The 15,431-nt window shown below is 39.0% G+C and overlaps 1 protein-coding gene across 1 annotated transcript in view; it reads left to right on the forward strand.

Annotated features, from left to right (window-relative positions):
* The window catches only part of HECTD4 (HECT domain E3 ubiquitin protein ligase 4), a gene marked incomplete at its 5' end in the record, with an annotated part of 190,514 nt that overhangs the window by 40,808 nt on the left and 134,275 nt on the right, over positions 1 to 15,431 (forward strand). The window contains 3 exons of the mRNA XM_082667923.1: positions 7,748 to 8,265; positions 12,429 to 12,518; positions 13,177 to 13,307. Coding sequence (XP_082524049.1) covers positions 7,748 to 8,265; positions 12,429 to 12,518; positions 13,177 to 13,307 — 739 coding nt within the window. The remainder of the gene's footprint in view (positions 1 to 7,747; positions 8,266 to 12,428; positions 12,519 to 13,176; positions 13,308 to 15,431) is intronic.

Genomic DNA, 15,431 nt, shown 5'->3' on the forward strand with positions numbered 1-15,431 from the left:
AGGGGAGAGTTATTTGCAGAGGCTGGGCTAGAAACTAGTTTCCTTAACTCAGTGGTTTGTAATCTTGGCTGCACATTGCATTCACCTGTGGAGTTTAAAAAAATACAAAAACGAAAACTAGGTTCCATCCCTAGATATTTTGAGTTAATCAAGTTGGGGTGGGACCTATTCGGTATTATTTAAAAGCTCTCAAGGCAGTTCTAATGTTTAGCCAGGGTTGAGCAACTGCCCTAACTCATATCCTCATGTTCCCTTCCCTGTCACATATATTTTCTTCATCTAATTGAAATAGTCTTACGTGGAAGAGGAAGAATTATTTTCCATTGCTCCAGAAGGCAGAATCACAATTAGTCCAAGTGAGAGAAGGTTACTCAGATGTACAGTGGGAACCAGATGTACATCTTAAGAGAATTATTCTTGGAATTTATGTATCTTCTTATTCATTAATTTATCAAACTTTTATTTGCCAGACACTGTGCTAAGCTCTGGGGGTACAAATATGAATAAGACATGGTCTCCCCCTTTCAGAGCTCACAGTTGAAAGGGGGGATAGATTTAAATAACATTATAGTAGAGTGCGGTATGTGTTACACATATTGGGAGCTCTATAATTTCCTTCTTTGTTATATTTTTGTATTTGTAAATTGTCAACAGTGATTTTCTTACTAAGATATATTTATGCTAAGCATTTGGTGAATATGTCACAATGATAGTCTTTACATTAAGTACGTAATTCAAGCAATAACAGGTAAAGTTAGTCCTTGCATAGATATCTTTTTTTAAATACTCCTAATAATAAAATTTAGTGTTGAAACCATTTTGAGAGTTCATTTCTACATCTTTCTCCAAATTTTATTTTGTTGATTACTAAGCATAGGAAGATGATCTGTATTGGCTTTGTCAAGATATTGTGTTGGTGAAAAAAATGATTTTGTAACAGAGAAATTTTTAGATTTGAACTCTATGCCTCAGATCAGCTTTGAAGAATCACTCTATATACCACTCACTACATTTCCTTTATGGACATCATTTATTAAAAACAAATCATTGATACATTTCCTATTGAAATACCAGACACATTTATCCTTAGAGTTTGTATCTGACCCTCTGATAGAGGTATCTGACCCTCAGATAGAGGTATATCCTGGACAATACGGGAACACCAAAAAGTTATTCTGGGGAGGGGAAGAGGGTGGAAGAAAAGAGGGAGGAAATCAGAGTTTTTCAAAGTTGGCGGTGGAGCAGAGCTGGGTTCTGAATGATAGGTAGGATTTAGACTGAGTGGTATGGACATTCAGGCCACATCAGCAAGGAGATGGAAAAATGGGACCCTGATCATGGAACATGACAAAAGATGAAAACTGGGCAGGGACAGGACAAGATGGAACTTCTATGAAAAAGAATCTGAACAGTGATTTCTTATATGTGGGAGTCCTCAGAGTCCTAACAATCCTGCTCTCAAAAGCAGTTGGACAGAGATCTGGGAAAAATCACCATGTGCTGGAGAAAGCTTTATAAGGGCTGAGCCACAGCTAATTAGTCTGGTGACAAGTCAGGGTCCACTCCTAGTTTTGGCACCAAGCTAGGGGCTAAAACTCGTGAGTTAAAGTGTGAAGTTTAATTGTGGTTATCATTTAAGACCCTTAAAGCCCCTTTTATTTTATTAAACATTTTGAAAAATTTTATTCATTTTTGGCTGCATTGGGTCTTCGTTGCTGCACGCGGGCTTTCTCTAGTTGTGGCGAGTGGGGGCTACTCTTCGTTGTGGTGCACGGGCTTCTCATTGCAGTGGCTTCTCTTGTCGCGGGGCACGGGCTCTAGGCGCGTGGGCTTCAGTAGTTGTGGCTCGCGGGCCCTAGAGCGCACGCTCAACAGTTGTGGTACCCATGTGTAGTTGCTCCCCAGCATGTGGGATCGTCCCTGACCAGGGCTCGAACCCATGTCCCCGGCATTGGCAGGTGGATTCTTAACCATTGAGCCACCAGGGAAGTCCAAGACCCTTTAAAAAAAATAGGTGATGTTGAGAGTTTGAACATGTATTTCCAAGATTGGATAAGGTCATGCAGCTTCAGGGTCTAATTTAATTGATAAGGGATCCACTCTTGATTTAGGCTTTCGTTTTAGAGATAGAATTCCATCCTTCTATTCGTGATTCATTTACTTTGTTCACATGAAATCTTTCTGATCTTTGAGTTGCCATATGCAATTCAATTTGGCCATGATTGCCATCTTCATAATGTAAAAATGGTAGGAAAATCTGTAGAAGGGTTTAAAAACTCACTCTAACATTTGAGAGGGTTTCGGTATTCTATAGACTCTACTGAAAAGTTTTGTCCTGGGCTTGTGAGTCTGGCCAGTTGATCTGCTTTGGAATAATCCAGGTATAAATTCCTTTTATGCTGACAGGTTCATATAATGAATTGAATCAGTTAATGTACCGTACTAGAGAGTATAGTAATTTATTTGGAGCTTGAGTGATCCTGAGTTTTAAATATCATTTCTTTTTGGAGAGTGAAACGTTTTATTGTTTACTGATAGTTCCCAGCATCTGTGGTGGTCTGTCCCATCCCACCACCAGTCCTTCAGTGAGAGAAACTGCTGCCAAAATTCAATAGATGGGACTAGTGAATTGATTTAAGGAAAGCACTTCCTATGGTACTTGTGATTGTTCTTTGTCAGATATGTCCCCCAAATGTTGATTATATCAATTGTGTCACTATTTGTTTGACTAGCAGTTATTTAAAGGTAGTGTTTGCTTCTGTAAAATACCGGCTCTAGTTAAGACTGCTTTTCTTCAATATAAACTATTCAACTTGTCATCACTATTTCTTTTTTTTTTTAAACAGAGGAAAAAAACCCTCATGTTTCTATTACCACAAATACCAATGACATTTCAAAATTGAATAAGCATGTTTTACATAGTCCTTTTTATGGGGCATATACAGTTTTGTTTTTTTTTCCGGTACGCGGGCCTCTCACTGTTGTGGCCTCTCCCGTTGCGGAGCACAGGCTCCGGACCCGCAGGCTCTTCGGCCATGGCTCACGGGTCCAGCCGCTCCACGGCATGTGGGATCCTCCCGGACCGGGGCATGAACCCGTGTCCCCTGCATCGGCAGGCGGACTCTCAACCACTGCGCCACCAGGGAAGCCCCATATACAGTTGTTATGCTCCTTTTTATTGTGTAGTTTTAATTATTTTTTATTTATTGCATAATATTCCATTGTGATATGTTATAATTTAATTGAACCCTTCTGAATATTGAGATTGCTTCCACTTTTTCCACTATAATAAGACTGCAGTGAAAATCTCTGTGCATTTTTATTTCTGGAATGTTTCTTCAGGATAAATTCTTGAAAATGGGATTACTTTCTGTTTCTTTCAGAGGTAGGAGATAATATATCTTTTAGTGTCTATCTTGACCCTTTTAGAGGATTACATCTCTGCTATTCTGAAGAGCAAAGTAGATGGAAATTGAGATTAACATTTAGGGGAATATTGTAGTCATTCCCTAATCTTGATTTTTCTACTAATTATTAGTCTAGTTAATTTCCTTGTGCGTTTATACAGTATTCTCTATTACTTGAAAAGCCTCTATATTCTTATTCTCCCTACCATATTTACTTGAAATGCATGTTGGCGTTTTACATTTCTCATCATGGCTGACAGGTATATGTTCTGTGTTTTCCCAAATGAAAAAAAAATTGGCTAAAAGATGATCCTCTATACTTCTTTTTTTTTTTTTTTTTTTTGCCGTACGTGGGCCTCTCACTGTTGTGGCCTCTCCCATTGCGGAGCACAGGCTCCGGACGCGCAGGCTCAGTGGCCATGGCTCACGGGCCCAGCCTCTCTGCGGCATGTGGGATCCTCCCACATGGGAGGCGCAAACCCGTGTCCCCTGCATCGGCAGGCGGACTCTCAACCACTGCGCCACCAGGGAAGCCCTATAGTTCTTTTTTAAAAAAATATTTATTTATTATTTATTTGGTTGCACCAGGTCTTAGTTACGGCAGGCGGGTTCCTTAGTTGTGGCACATGGGCTCCTTAGTTGCAGCTTGCAAGCTTCTTAGTTGTGGCTCGCTGGCTCCTTAGTTGCAGCATGTAGGCTTCTTAGTTGTGGCATGCATGTGGGATCTAGTTTGCTGACCAGGGATCAAACCGGGGACCCTGGCATTGGGAGCGCAGAGTCTTAACCACTGCACCACAGGGGAAGTCCTGATCCTCTGTACTTCTTATGTCAAATATTGGAGTCTTGTTCAAAGCCAGATTTAGCTGGCAAAGAATATTTTGCCTACCTTCTCTTAGCTTTCCAGAATGATTGTTGTTTAGCTTAAAAATATGTATGTCATGTATGATAAAATTATATTAAGGCTACGAATTGCTTTGAGTGTCGTTCCCTTAATCGGGGTGACTTCAGCATTATCACCAAAGTACAGTTAGCAAACCTGTCTTCTGATTAAGGGTGACAGGGATCTTCCCTTTTCCTTAAATAGCCTTTTTCCTTTTTAAAGAAAAAGTATTAATTTTATAATGACATTACAGTCTTTTATCTTGGTCAAGAGCCATTACTAAGAGCAGTGGTTTTATATGAGGATATGAGACAAATCATTTAATATTCATAAATACCAGAATAGATCCTCCATAGCTGACTTACTAAAACCCAAAGGTATGATATCTTTATAAAATGATTTTAGGCCATGACCTTCAAACTTTAGAATTCTTAAAAACAGCAGCATATCAGACAGTTCTTAGTTTTCATAAGGCCATTGAAATGGATAATGCTGAGTAATCTAATGGATTTCTGAAAGCATAGTGTGCTTTAGATACTGTTAAATCAATAAACATAACAGTCACTTAAGCGTGTATATTATATAATATTTTGTTAATTATATTATAACTCAAATCCTTTCAGAATATTTGTCTTTCAAGTGGAATGCCAAAAATATAACTGAAGTGCTTGTAAAAATAGAACCATCAGAAAAATACAGAAGTATAGTATATATTTTTTCAGATAATCTTAATATTTGGAGTTAGCTACAGATTCTGTCATATACATCATTTTATGAACCATGAAGTATCGTATTTCAGAAGCACTTATGTTTGAGATTGGTAATAAAACTAAATATCTGGGTTTAATATTACTGAATTGTTCTTTGATTCTTGTGTCCAATAAAAGCCTGTATTGAATTTTTTAGTAGTTGCTTCATATAACATAAGTTGCCGCTCAGTGTAGCATAAGTAAAAATGTATTTGGAGCACATATGTATTTAATTAATTAATTTAAAAATAATTTTTTAAAATTAATTAATTAATTTATCTTTGGCTGCGTTGGGTCTTCGTTGCTGCGCCTGGGCTTTCTCTAGTTGTGGTGAGCGGGGGCTACTCTTCGTTTTGGTGCGCGGGCTTCTCATTGCGGTGGCTTCTCTTGTTGCAGAGCACAGGCTCTAGGTGCAAGGGCTTCAGTAGTTGTGACACGCAGGCTCTAGAGCACAGGCTCAGTAGTTGTGGCACATGGGCTTAGTTGCTCTGTGGCATGTGGGATCTTCCCTGACCAGAGCTCAAAGCTGTGCCCCCTGCATTGGCAGGTGGATTCTTAACCACTGCGCCACCAGGAAGTCCATATATGTATTTTATATCAAAGAGTTGTATTGGGTAGAGATCACAAAATCAGTATTGAAAAGCATTTAAAAAAATGCAACAAAATTTATTTGTTTAGATCTTCATACCTTGAGATGATCAAATTTAAAATTTTTTCATTTTTCACAACATTAAAAGTATCTCAGTCTTTGGTTGTTGATCGTAATGGTGGAAGCTGGTTACTGACTTTTTTGGGGAGTGATCTTAAAAAAAAAAAAAAAGGTAATCTAGCTTCCTTAGATACAATTACTTAAGGGTAGATGGTTGCCCTTGAAATGTGATCGTTTTTAAAGGAATTTGGAGTTATTTTATCTGCTGTCATGCAAAAAATAATCAAAAGGGTAATTTGTGTTTGATGAATCGAGACAAAAGGGTAGGGAAATACAATTTGTATGACTTAATGATAAAGGACATTTAATCAATCATTATTTGATACTGTTGTATTAAAAACTAAATTAAAATGTCCCTAGTTCTTATTTTTAATAATATAATTTGCAATATTGCTTTGCCCAATGATACCTAGTTGAATACAACCATAGCCTGATTAGAACTGTTTTAAATTGTCATATGGTAGAATTGACCTTTTTTGGGGGAGTGGGTGTGCAGTTCCATGAATCTTAACACATGTATAGATTCACGTAACCACCAGCACAATCAGGATATAGAACAGTTTGTTTGCCTCCTCAAACTCCCTCATACTATCCCTATATAGTCACACCCTGCCTGTATCCCAGCCTCTGGCAACCACTGATCTGTTCTCTATCACTATAGATTTTTTTTTTCCAGAAAGTCATATAAATAGAATAATGCAGATGGAACCTTTTGAAATTGACTTCTTTCACTCAATAAAATGCCATTGAGATTCACTGAGGTGGTAGATATCACTGGTTCATTTCTTTTTATTGCTACGTTGTTGGTTGAAATTTTATGGCATTTGGATATTATTTCTGATCTCACACACTAGGACTGAAGTTTGAATTGGTTACTTTTTAAAACAATGAATATTTTTTCAAATCAGTTAAATGAGATACATACGTAGTTAATTTTTTGAATTGGAATTTGTTTTCAAACTGAACATTTTTTCAGTTCAGTTTAGCGACTTGCATGTATAGCTAAGCTAGGCAGCTACAGGGTTTACATTTCTCTGGAAGTTCTTGTTGTTTTATTGGGCTAACAGTTTTAAGGGCAAAATTTGAGATTAAAAAAAATATTTTGCAGGTTTATGAGAGAAATAAAGTGACCTATGACCCTTTAAAATTTCAGTGCCAATGACTTGACAGAATTTTCTTTGCTTTTATTCCAAGCCTCTCCCCACCCTGACTTTCTGGTCTACTGAGAACCAGACACCTCTGGCGCCTGATAATCTGTTTTAATGTGCTTGTTCCAAGAGTGGCCTCTTATTTGTTGGTTACAACAGTCTGTTCATTTTAACTTAGTCACACTTGTATGCGTAAATTATTTGCATCATGAATTTAGTTTGATTCTTTATCTTCATAGCTGTTTCCTTTCCTAGTTGATTGAGGATTTAATGGTTTTATCATTTCCCCAGCTGCTGAAAATCTCAAGGAGGTCTCCTGATACTTGTATGTTCTTGGTGAGAAAATAGGGGTGGATCCATTATCAGTATGAACTGGATAAATCTATACCATGTCACCAATTGAAAGAGTGGATTAGCAGTAGTAAGAATGGAGTGTTCTTCAAAATCAAAGAATAATAAATAATCATTTATTAGTTGGTATATTAGATCTTGAAGATGAAACTTGTTCTGTTTTCACTGACAACCTACCTGGTAATAGAAGTTAGAGACATAGATTTATAACCTGAGCATTGAATAAATATTTACACCTCAACTTTCTAAAATAAGCTACTCAAATTAACTTTTGACCTCCACACTTAATTATTTTCATGATTTGGGTTCTAATCTCACTTTTAATAGGAGCATTAGCAGAAGTGCCAAGGAGAAAAATCTCTATCAGCAACCTGGCTTTGGCCACAATTAAAAGATTTTTTGATGTGGACCATTTTTAGATACCATTGGATAGATTTGCTTCCATAGATGAGAGCAGTGGTGAAAGCAATACATACCAACTTTTCTATTGGTTCTTTCCTTAGATTTTAACATTTGAGACCAAGAATCCGACGGAATTAGCAGAACGTTTGCGCTCTGTTTGTGGGAATCAGAGCAATGCGTATGCCCGCCTACTGGAATACCGCCTGAATGCCTTGCGAGGACTGTGGAATGCCCAGCGCCAGCTGGCCTTGGAAGAACAGCATGAAAGGGAAAGTTCAGGTGACGAAGAAACTTTGGCCCTGCTCAAACGCCAGGGCTTGTTGCAGCAACCCGAGCAAGCTCCCTTCACGTCAAGGATGGGGCTCCTGCTGGTCTTCCCCCTTATTCAATCCCAGAGTAGAACAGACCCCTCTCTCTGTAACATAACTGCTGAGGTGCTATTGAACTGCCTTCGCGACTGCCAGCCTTTGAGCTTGACCAAGGAGCCTGCTGACTGTCTGAATGGAATCGAAACTTTGCTGTGCTCTTGGCTAGAGGAGACTTCTGACACAGGCCGACACATCCCACATAAGCAAAAAGAAAATGCTGCTGCTGCCCTGGTGGCTTTGGCATGTGCCAGGTAAGGAAAATCAAAGGTGCCAACTGGTGACCTTGTGATGGCTGCTTCCTGGGTTGGGTGAGTGAATAAGAGGGCAAGCGTATTTGTTGGAAGTCTCAACATTCAGAAGTCCTTCTTCGTTTTCAGTATTGAATTTTGCAGCCTTGACAATGCATAAGATGCTTCCACCAAAACTTGGTACCAGGAGCTGGAGTTGAAACCCAAGTTCAAGTTTTTGCTTTCTGTTATACCATGATAACAGCTTAAACAGTTTAAAATGGAGAATCAGCACTTGCCATTGTCTACTCACCCTTAGATGGTTACTGTTTTACATCAGGTAGTTAGTAGAGGATGTTGTATCTGTATTTCTCCTGGAAGGACAGTCAAAAAATATTTAGAGCTTTTAATTTTTTTTTCCTGCATGTCTGTAAGGAGTATGTCAGTGAGTGAATGGGTTATTACTCACCTGAACTCAGTCACACAGACTTGGTCACAAATTATATTTCTGGACCTTGACGCTTGGCTCCATCAATGTAACTGAAAGATCTCTCTGTGTGTAGCAAGATTTAATAGTGTACTGTCCTTCATTTGTAAGTTGATGTTACTGATGTACTGTCAATAGGAAATGTGCTTGGAGTTACTTTTCCAGGAGAGGATTTCTTACATTCTCCTGCCCAGTAAACTGTATGATCACTCTCACATATTTGTGAGAAAAAGTTTCACTACCTTTGCTTTCTTCTAACCTAATTGTCTAGGGACCAATTAGGACCACGGTCTGATAGATTAGTGTCACTAATCTCTCTCCCTTCATAATTTTTTCTTTGATTGAGTTATTCCTTTTGTTAGCAAAGAGAATGTGGAAAAGTTCTTCTTGGAGGATTATGAAGTTCCTAGCTATAAGACTCCTTTCCCTATTTTTATGGTTTCAAAGTTGACCTTCAAATGGTTGAATCTGAAGCTATTTTTAAGGCACAATGGCAGCAGCATTTATTGTCAGTTTCTTTGCCCTCAGCAAACTGTCATAGCCTAGTTTTAGATCCTTGAAGACTGTGGTTGATTATGGAAATCCTGACATGAGCTTAATTCTGGAGACATTATTGGGTGGTACTGAAATAAGTTTCCCTGTAAAGGCTTTATATTGGACTGATTTATTTTTTTTGGATATGCAGAAGACAGTTTTGAGCCCTAAATAGATTTGTTATTAATGCAAAAGTCCTACTTTGGGAAATTTTGCTTTTAGATAGTCCTATCTTTAGACAGATTTAGGATGTTTGGAATAATTATCAACTCTTTTTTTTTGTGTGTGTGTGTGTAATATGGGGGCCTCTCACTGTTGTGGCCTCTCCTGTTGCGGAGCACAGGCTCCGGACGCACAGGCTCAGTGGCCATGGCTCATGGGCCCAGCCGCTCCGCAGCATGTGGGATCTTCCCGGACTGGGGCACGAACCCGTGTCCCCTGCATCGGCAGGCGGACTCTCAACCACTGCGCCACCAGGGAAGCCCAATTATCAACTCTTTAGTTTCAAATGTTTTTAATGAACATGGGATCATAAAACTCACTTTTTTATTATGTACCCTAATTTAGTCTGAACCAAGAGAGAGTTATTGAAATCGCTTCAGGTACTTGAGATTCCAAATTCCGTTCAGCAGAAACGTTGAAATGAGTGTTTTTTATTTTCTTCTTCTTGGGTGTGTATTTTTGTTTTTGTTTTAGATGGTGCCTACATTATTGCTAATATTAACACCTTGTTCTGGACTTTATTTACCTCAGTCACGTACTTTTCAGTGTTAGATCATCTCCTTTAATGAAGTTATTTAGGAGCATATTATTGAACTTTTGAGATTGATGCTCTCAAAGACAGAACAGCGTTTCCAAAAAAATATTTTGAAGATGTTCATTCATTTCAACCAACTAACATTTATTGAACATATCTGATGTGCCAGGAACCTTGCTAGGTCTTAGGGAAATAATGACTCATGGTGACTCATGGTCTCTAATCTTACAGTTGAGTGGATTTCATTTTGTCAGTCATTATTGCTCATTTACCACGTGCAAGAGACTCTACTAGGCAGTGCGGATACAGCAGTGAGCAAGGTAAATGGTTCCTAAAATTGCAAGGTTTACATGAGACTGAGAGAGTCAGACAACTAGCAACAAATGCATATATAAGATAATTTCTGAGAGGGATGTTCACTGTAAGAAGACAAATCAAGATATTTTAATCATAGAGAATGACTTAAGTGGAGGTAGGGGCCAGCATTAGCTAGAGATAACAGGGAAGGCCTTACTGAATAGGAGACATTTGAGCTGAGGCCTAGATGATGAGAGCCAGCCAGCCATTGCAAAAAAGCCAGTGATAGGGAGTTCCAGGCAAGAGGAGCAGCAAGTGGCACAAATCTGATCCTCTTTCTGTGCTTGGGGTAGGACAGCAAAGTGAGCAGGGTGGCTGGAATGCAATGGTAGCAGGAGAGGGGCAGGAGATGAGAGTCCAGACCGTGTAGGGGCTTAGGAGCCATGGAAGGCGTTTCAATTTTACTATTTATTTATTTAGGCTGTGCCAGGTCTTAGTTGCAGAATGAAGGACCTTTTTAGTTGCAGCATGCAGACATAGTTGCAGCATGCATGTGGGATCTAGTTCCCTGACTAGAGATTGAAGCCGGGCCCCTTGCATTGAGCATGGAGTCTTACCCACTGGACCACCAGGGAAGTCCCTAAATTTTACTCTTAAAATCTGAATCTGGCAGCTAATAATATCTTATATTTGGTTTAATGTCTTAAATGTTCCATTGTGCCTTTGCCCCTTTCTTTTAACCTCGTTGTACCCCAGGGAGGTATCCTTATTGGACAGATGAAGAAGTAAAAACCCATAGGAATTTGGTAACAGGACTGAGATGGTGCCGCTGGTGAGTGGCAGAGCCGGGTTTCAGAGCCTAAGGGTCCTGACTCTCAACTTGTGCTTTTATACTGTGTCTCCTGCCTCCCTGCCTTATATGGTTCTTTGGTTTTGATTCTTTGAACACCAGAGATAGTGAAAGGGGCAATTAAGAGGAGGACTCGGGCTTCCCTGGTGGCGCAGTGGTTAAGAATTCGCCTGCCAATGCAGCAGACACGGGTTCGAGCCCTGGTCCAGGAATATCCCACGTGCTGCGGAACAACTAAGCCCGTGTGCCACAACTACTGAAGCCCGTGCGCCTAGAGCCCGTGCTCCCAACAAGAGAACCCACCACAATGAGAAGCCTGCACACCACAACCAAGAGTAGCCCCCACTTGCTGCAACCAGAGAAAAGCCCACGTGCAGCAACAAAGACCCAATGCAGCCAAAAATAAAAAATAAATAAAATTTAAAAAAAAAAAAAAAAGGAGGACTCTAGGCCTTCTTGGTCCTGTGTTAGGTATTCCATTTCTTTTTGGGGTTTAGGCACATGATACCTAGCAATTAAAGACTTGGCTAAGAGAATAAGGTAGCAATCTGAAGTCAGCCCATCTGATACTGGCGATCGTTTAGCTCAGGAAATGTTCTTGTGGTGATTTATACTTGGGATCTGGCCAGGTAAGTCTCGTGCATCTTAAAATCACCTTCTTTTAGATCCTGCTGACCAAAGTATAGACTTCCCAGAGCCTCAAGCTTTGGGAACCAAAAGGAAATTGGGTCTTAGTGAGCTCTGCAAGCATTACGGTCACATACTGCACAGCAGGGGAAAGCAGAAGGGACACCTCTCAGCACAAAGTATTAATTTTTGAATGTTTTCCTCTTCAGTCATATTTAATGTGTGAGATGTTTATGTAAAATGGATGAACTTAACAAAGAGATTAAGAAATTAAGCCTAGAAATACTGCTACACTTTTAAATATAACCTTTTCCTATGAAATATCTCCTTCAGCTAGAGATCAACTTGATGATGAAACAGTATCAGGCATAATAGCCACACATTCTTTGTGCTTGAGCTTTATGTTTTGAACTTTTATGTTAGGGGAACATTATTTACCTTTGCAAATACAAGAAGAATATCATAACTGGCATGGTAAGAATCACGTCTATTTTGACATTTTGTACAACACATCTACTGATTGGCAGAAGCAGACTCAATTTGGAAGCTCCCCGTGTGGTTAATAAAATTGACATTAACAACCTTATTTGACGTTTCAGTTGTGACGATTTTCTGTTCCTTCCTTTTATTTTTAGGGGATCATTGAAAACTTTTGTTCATACAGTCCATCTATTACAGAAGCAGACAGATCTAGGGTCCCTGCCTGTAGCCGATGTGCTGTATAGGTAAGTTGTCACTTTGGATCCTCACCCTCCTTCTACACAAGGGAGCCTTGTGCATAAAAGCTCTTTTAATAAGTAAATTGCTAAACTTTTTTTTTAATCAATTAATGACTCATTTTTAAATAAGTATGTTATTTTAATCTTAAGTAAGAATTTTGTTTCTTTCCTTCTTGGAAGGTGTTCCTAGAGCATGTTATTTTTCATTTTTTAATTTTTGTGGTAAAAAAAATGCAATAGCTTGTCATGAATTCTTATTGTAGGTTTCAAGATAATAAGATGTTAAGGTATAAAGAAAAAAGTGAAAGTCATAATCTCACTACTCAAAGATAACCACTCCTAATGTTGTGTGTGTTATATGTTTCCTAGTTCATACCCCTTTCTCTCCATCCCACCCCTTCTCTCTATCTCTCTCTCAGATATGTATACATGTAAAATATATGCATTTTACACACAGCTACAATTTTATTATAACATTTCCATAAGCACTACTTCGTAATTTTCTAATTTAAAAATATACGTATTGTTAATGTCTTTTCAGATGTATAGTATTTGTGTAGAACTATTTTAGTTTTCTGCTCTTTGAGATGTTAAGTAGACCTTTATCTTCTTGCTGAAATGGATAGTCTCGGTGTCTTTATGATTCTCTATCTCCCCTATTTAGGCTGTTGCTTTTGGAAGGGGGACCTGGATCCCCCTCCTGTTTGCTTGGTGGCAAACACATAGTATCATGGGGGTATGAAGACATGTTGCCTGCACCAGATAGCAACACTGGCTCCAGTTCTGAAAATAAAGGTAATGCAAGGGTTTTGGTCCTGTGATTGAAATTAAGATATGAAAAGAGTGGTTTTAGATAATTGTGGAAAACAATTTAGATATAACTCTGTATTCCTTTTAATTAAGAGCTCAAGGTTCCTATACAGGGTAATCATTGTCTGCTTTATCAGTAAAAGTATAAAAGCTGATACTCGGTGAGGTAAGAAAATGGATAGGTTTTACTATCTCAAGGGAAAAGGATCATCCGTACAGTTCTGCCAAGGAAGCATGAATTACTTAAATTCCTAGGTATTTGAATTTGGGCATGGGAGCCTTAAGTCCACGAATAGAGTATCAGGTCTTGTTGCCTGATGCTGTTTCTTTTAGTAACTTATTGTGTGTGTGTTGGTGAACCTCCTGTCCTACAAGCAAAAAAAAAAAAAAAAAAAAAAAGAGTGTTCAAAGGAGCATGAATTGTTAAGTATCCCCTTTAAATAAAGGAGACTAGATTAAAATGTTTTTACAGTTTTACAGGTATTACATATCTGTTTATTCTGTGATCTCAGTGAAAATGGCAGAAGGTCTCTGAAATGACCTGCAGTTAACTGACTTACCAGGTGAATTAGGCCTCTATTCGCTTGGTAGATGTACTGACCGGTGCCGTGGCACACAAAACCCATGAGGCCAGTAGGCTCTTCTTAGAGTCTGTGCATTGCTGCTCCCACCTACGGAGTTGCAGGCTTGCCAAGAGTCTGCCTTGCTTCCAAACCTGTTTGTTATTGTAATTGGTACTTGTGATTATAAGTGATAAAATAGGAATTTAAAAAACCCTAGGGAATTATTTACATTTAGAAATGGAAGGCTTTTAGGGCTTCCCTGGTGGTGCAGTGGTTAAGAATCCGCCTGCCAATGCAGGGGACATGGGTTCGAGCCCTGGTCTGGGAAGATCCCACGTGCCGCGGAGCAACTAAGCCCGTGTGCCACCAACTACTGAGGCCCGTGCGCCTAGAGCCCGTGCTCCGCAACAAGAGAAGCCACCGCAATGAGAAGCCCCGCACCACAATGAAGAGTAGCCCCCGCTCACCGCAACTAGAGAAAGCCTGTGTGCAGCAACGAAGACCCAACACAGCCAAAAAAAATTTAAATAAATAAATAAATTTATTTTTTTTAAAAATGGAATGCTTTAGAATGATTCAACAGAGCCAATCTCTAAGAAATTGTATTCTCTAAGAAATTAGAGTGGGATTCAGAGTCTATTCTGCCCACCCCTTCTCACACTTTTGATGGGGACAGCTTTCCTAGGTAACTGTAAGGGAATGGGGTTCAGTGTAAGCAGTGGGCCATCCCCACACCTCTCATCCAGTGCCTGTGCCTTTTCACGGTCCACTGTTTCTTCCAGACAGTCATGTGAAAGTGGTGAGAGGAACAGAGGCAAGACTTCTGGATGTGAGTTACTATCTTCACTGACTCAACTAGAGTCAATAGGAGAAGCAAAAAGCCTCCAATGCCCAAGAAGTTCTTAAACATTATAGGTGGAAATTTATAAATTCATACAAAACCAAAACTCCTTTCTTTACTCTCTCCTTTTACTCCTTTTAGTATCTCCTTTGGAGTAATTTCTTACTGAGGATGATGGTATTAAGCTGATCTGTATGCTTTTCACTCTCTTGTACCTTTGGTTTTGCTCCTGGCTAGAGAATGTTTTTCTTATAAAAATTTAAAAAGTAGTCTTATTTAATTTTTAATATGTGGAAACATTCAACATACCCAGATGTTGAAAGCATACTACAGTAAACCCTGTATACCCATCACTCAGCTTCAACAAGTGTCAACTCTGGCCAATCTTGTTTTACTCTGTTACCTTGACTCTCACTCCTTGTCAGATCCATACTCAAAAGGCCTTGGCCTTAATCTAAAGAGTGATGAATAAATGTATATTTATAAGTTTTAAGTTAAAATAAAATGTTTAAGGAATGAAATTAATATTTTGAAAATGATTACCTACTTTTAACTGTTTTTTGAAGAACTAATAGGAACAAGTCTTGGTTATCTTGGATTAGTAGGCTGAATTTTTAAGATAACCACATACTGAGTACTAATTTGAGTGCTGTTACACTGGATTTCTTATAATATGGCAAATAGTAGAGAAACTCCACTTAAACA

The sequence above is a fragment of the Grampus griseus genome, assembly GCF_964374135.1.
Source record: "Grampus griseus genome assembly, chromosome: 12".
Lineage (NCBI taxonomy): Eukaryota > Metazoa > Chordata > Mammalia > Artiodactyla > Delphinidae > Grampus > Grampus griseus.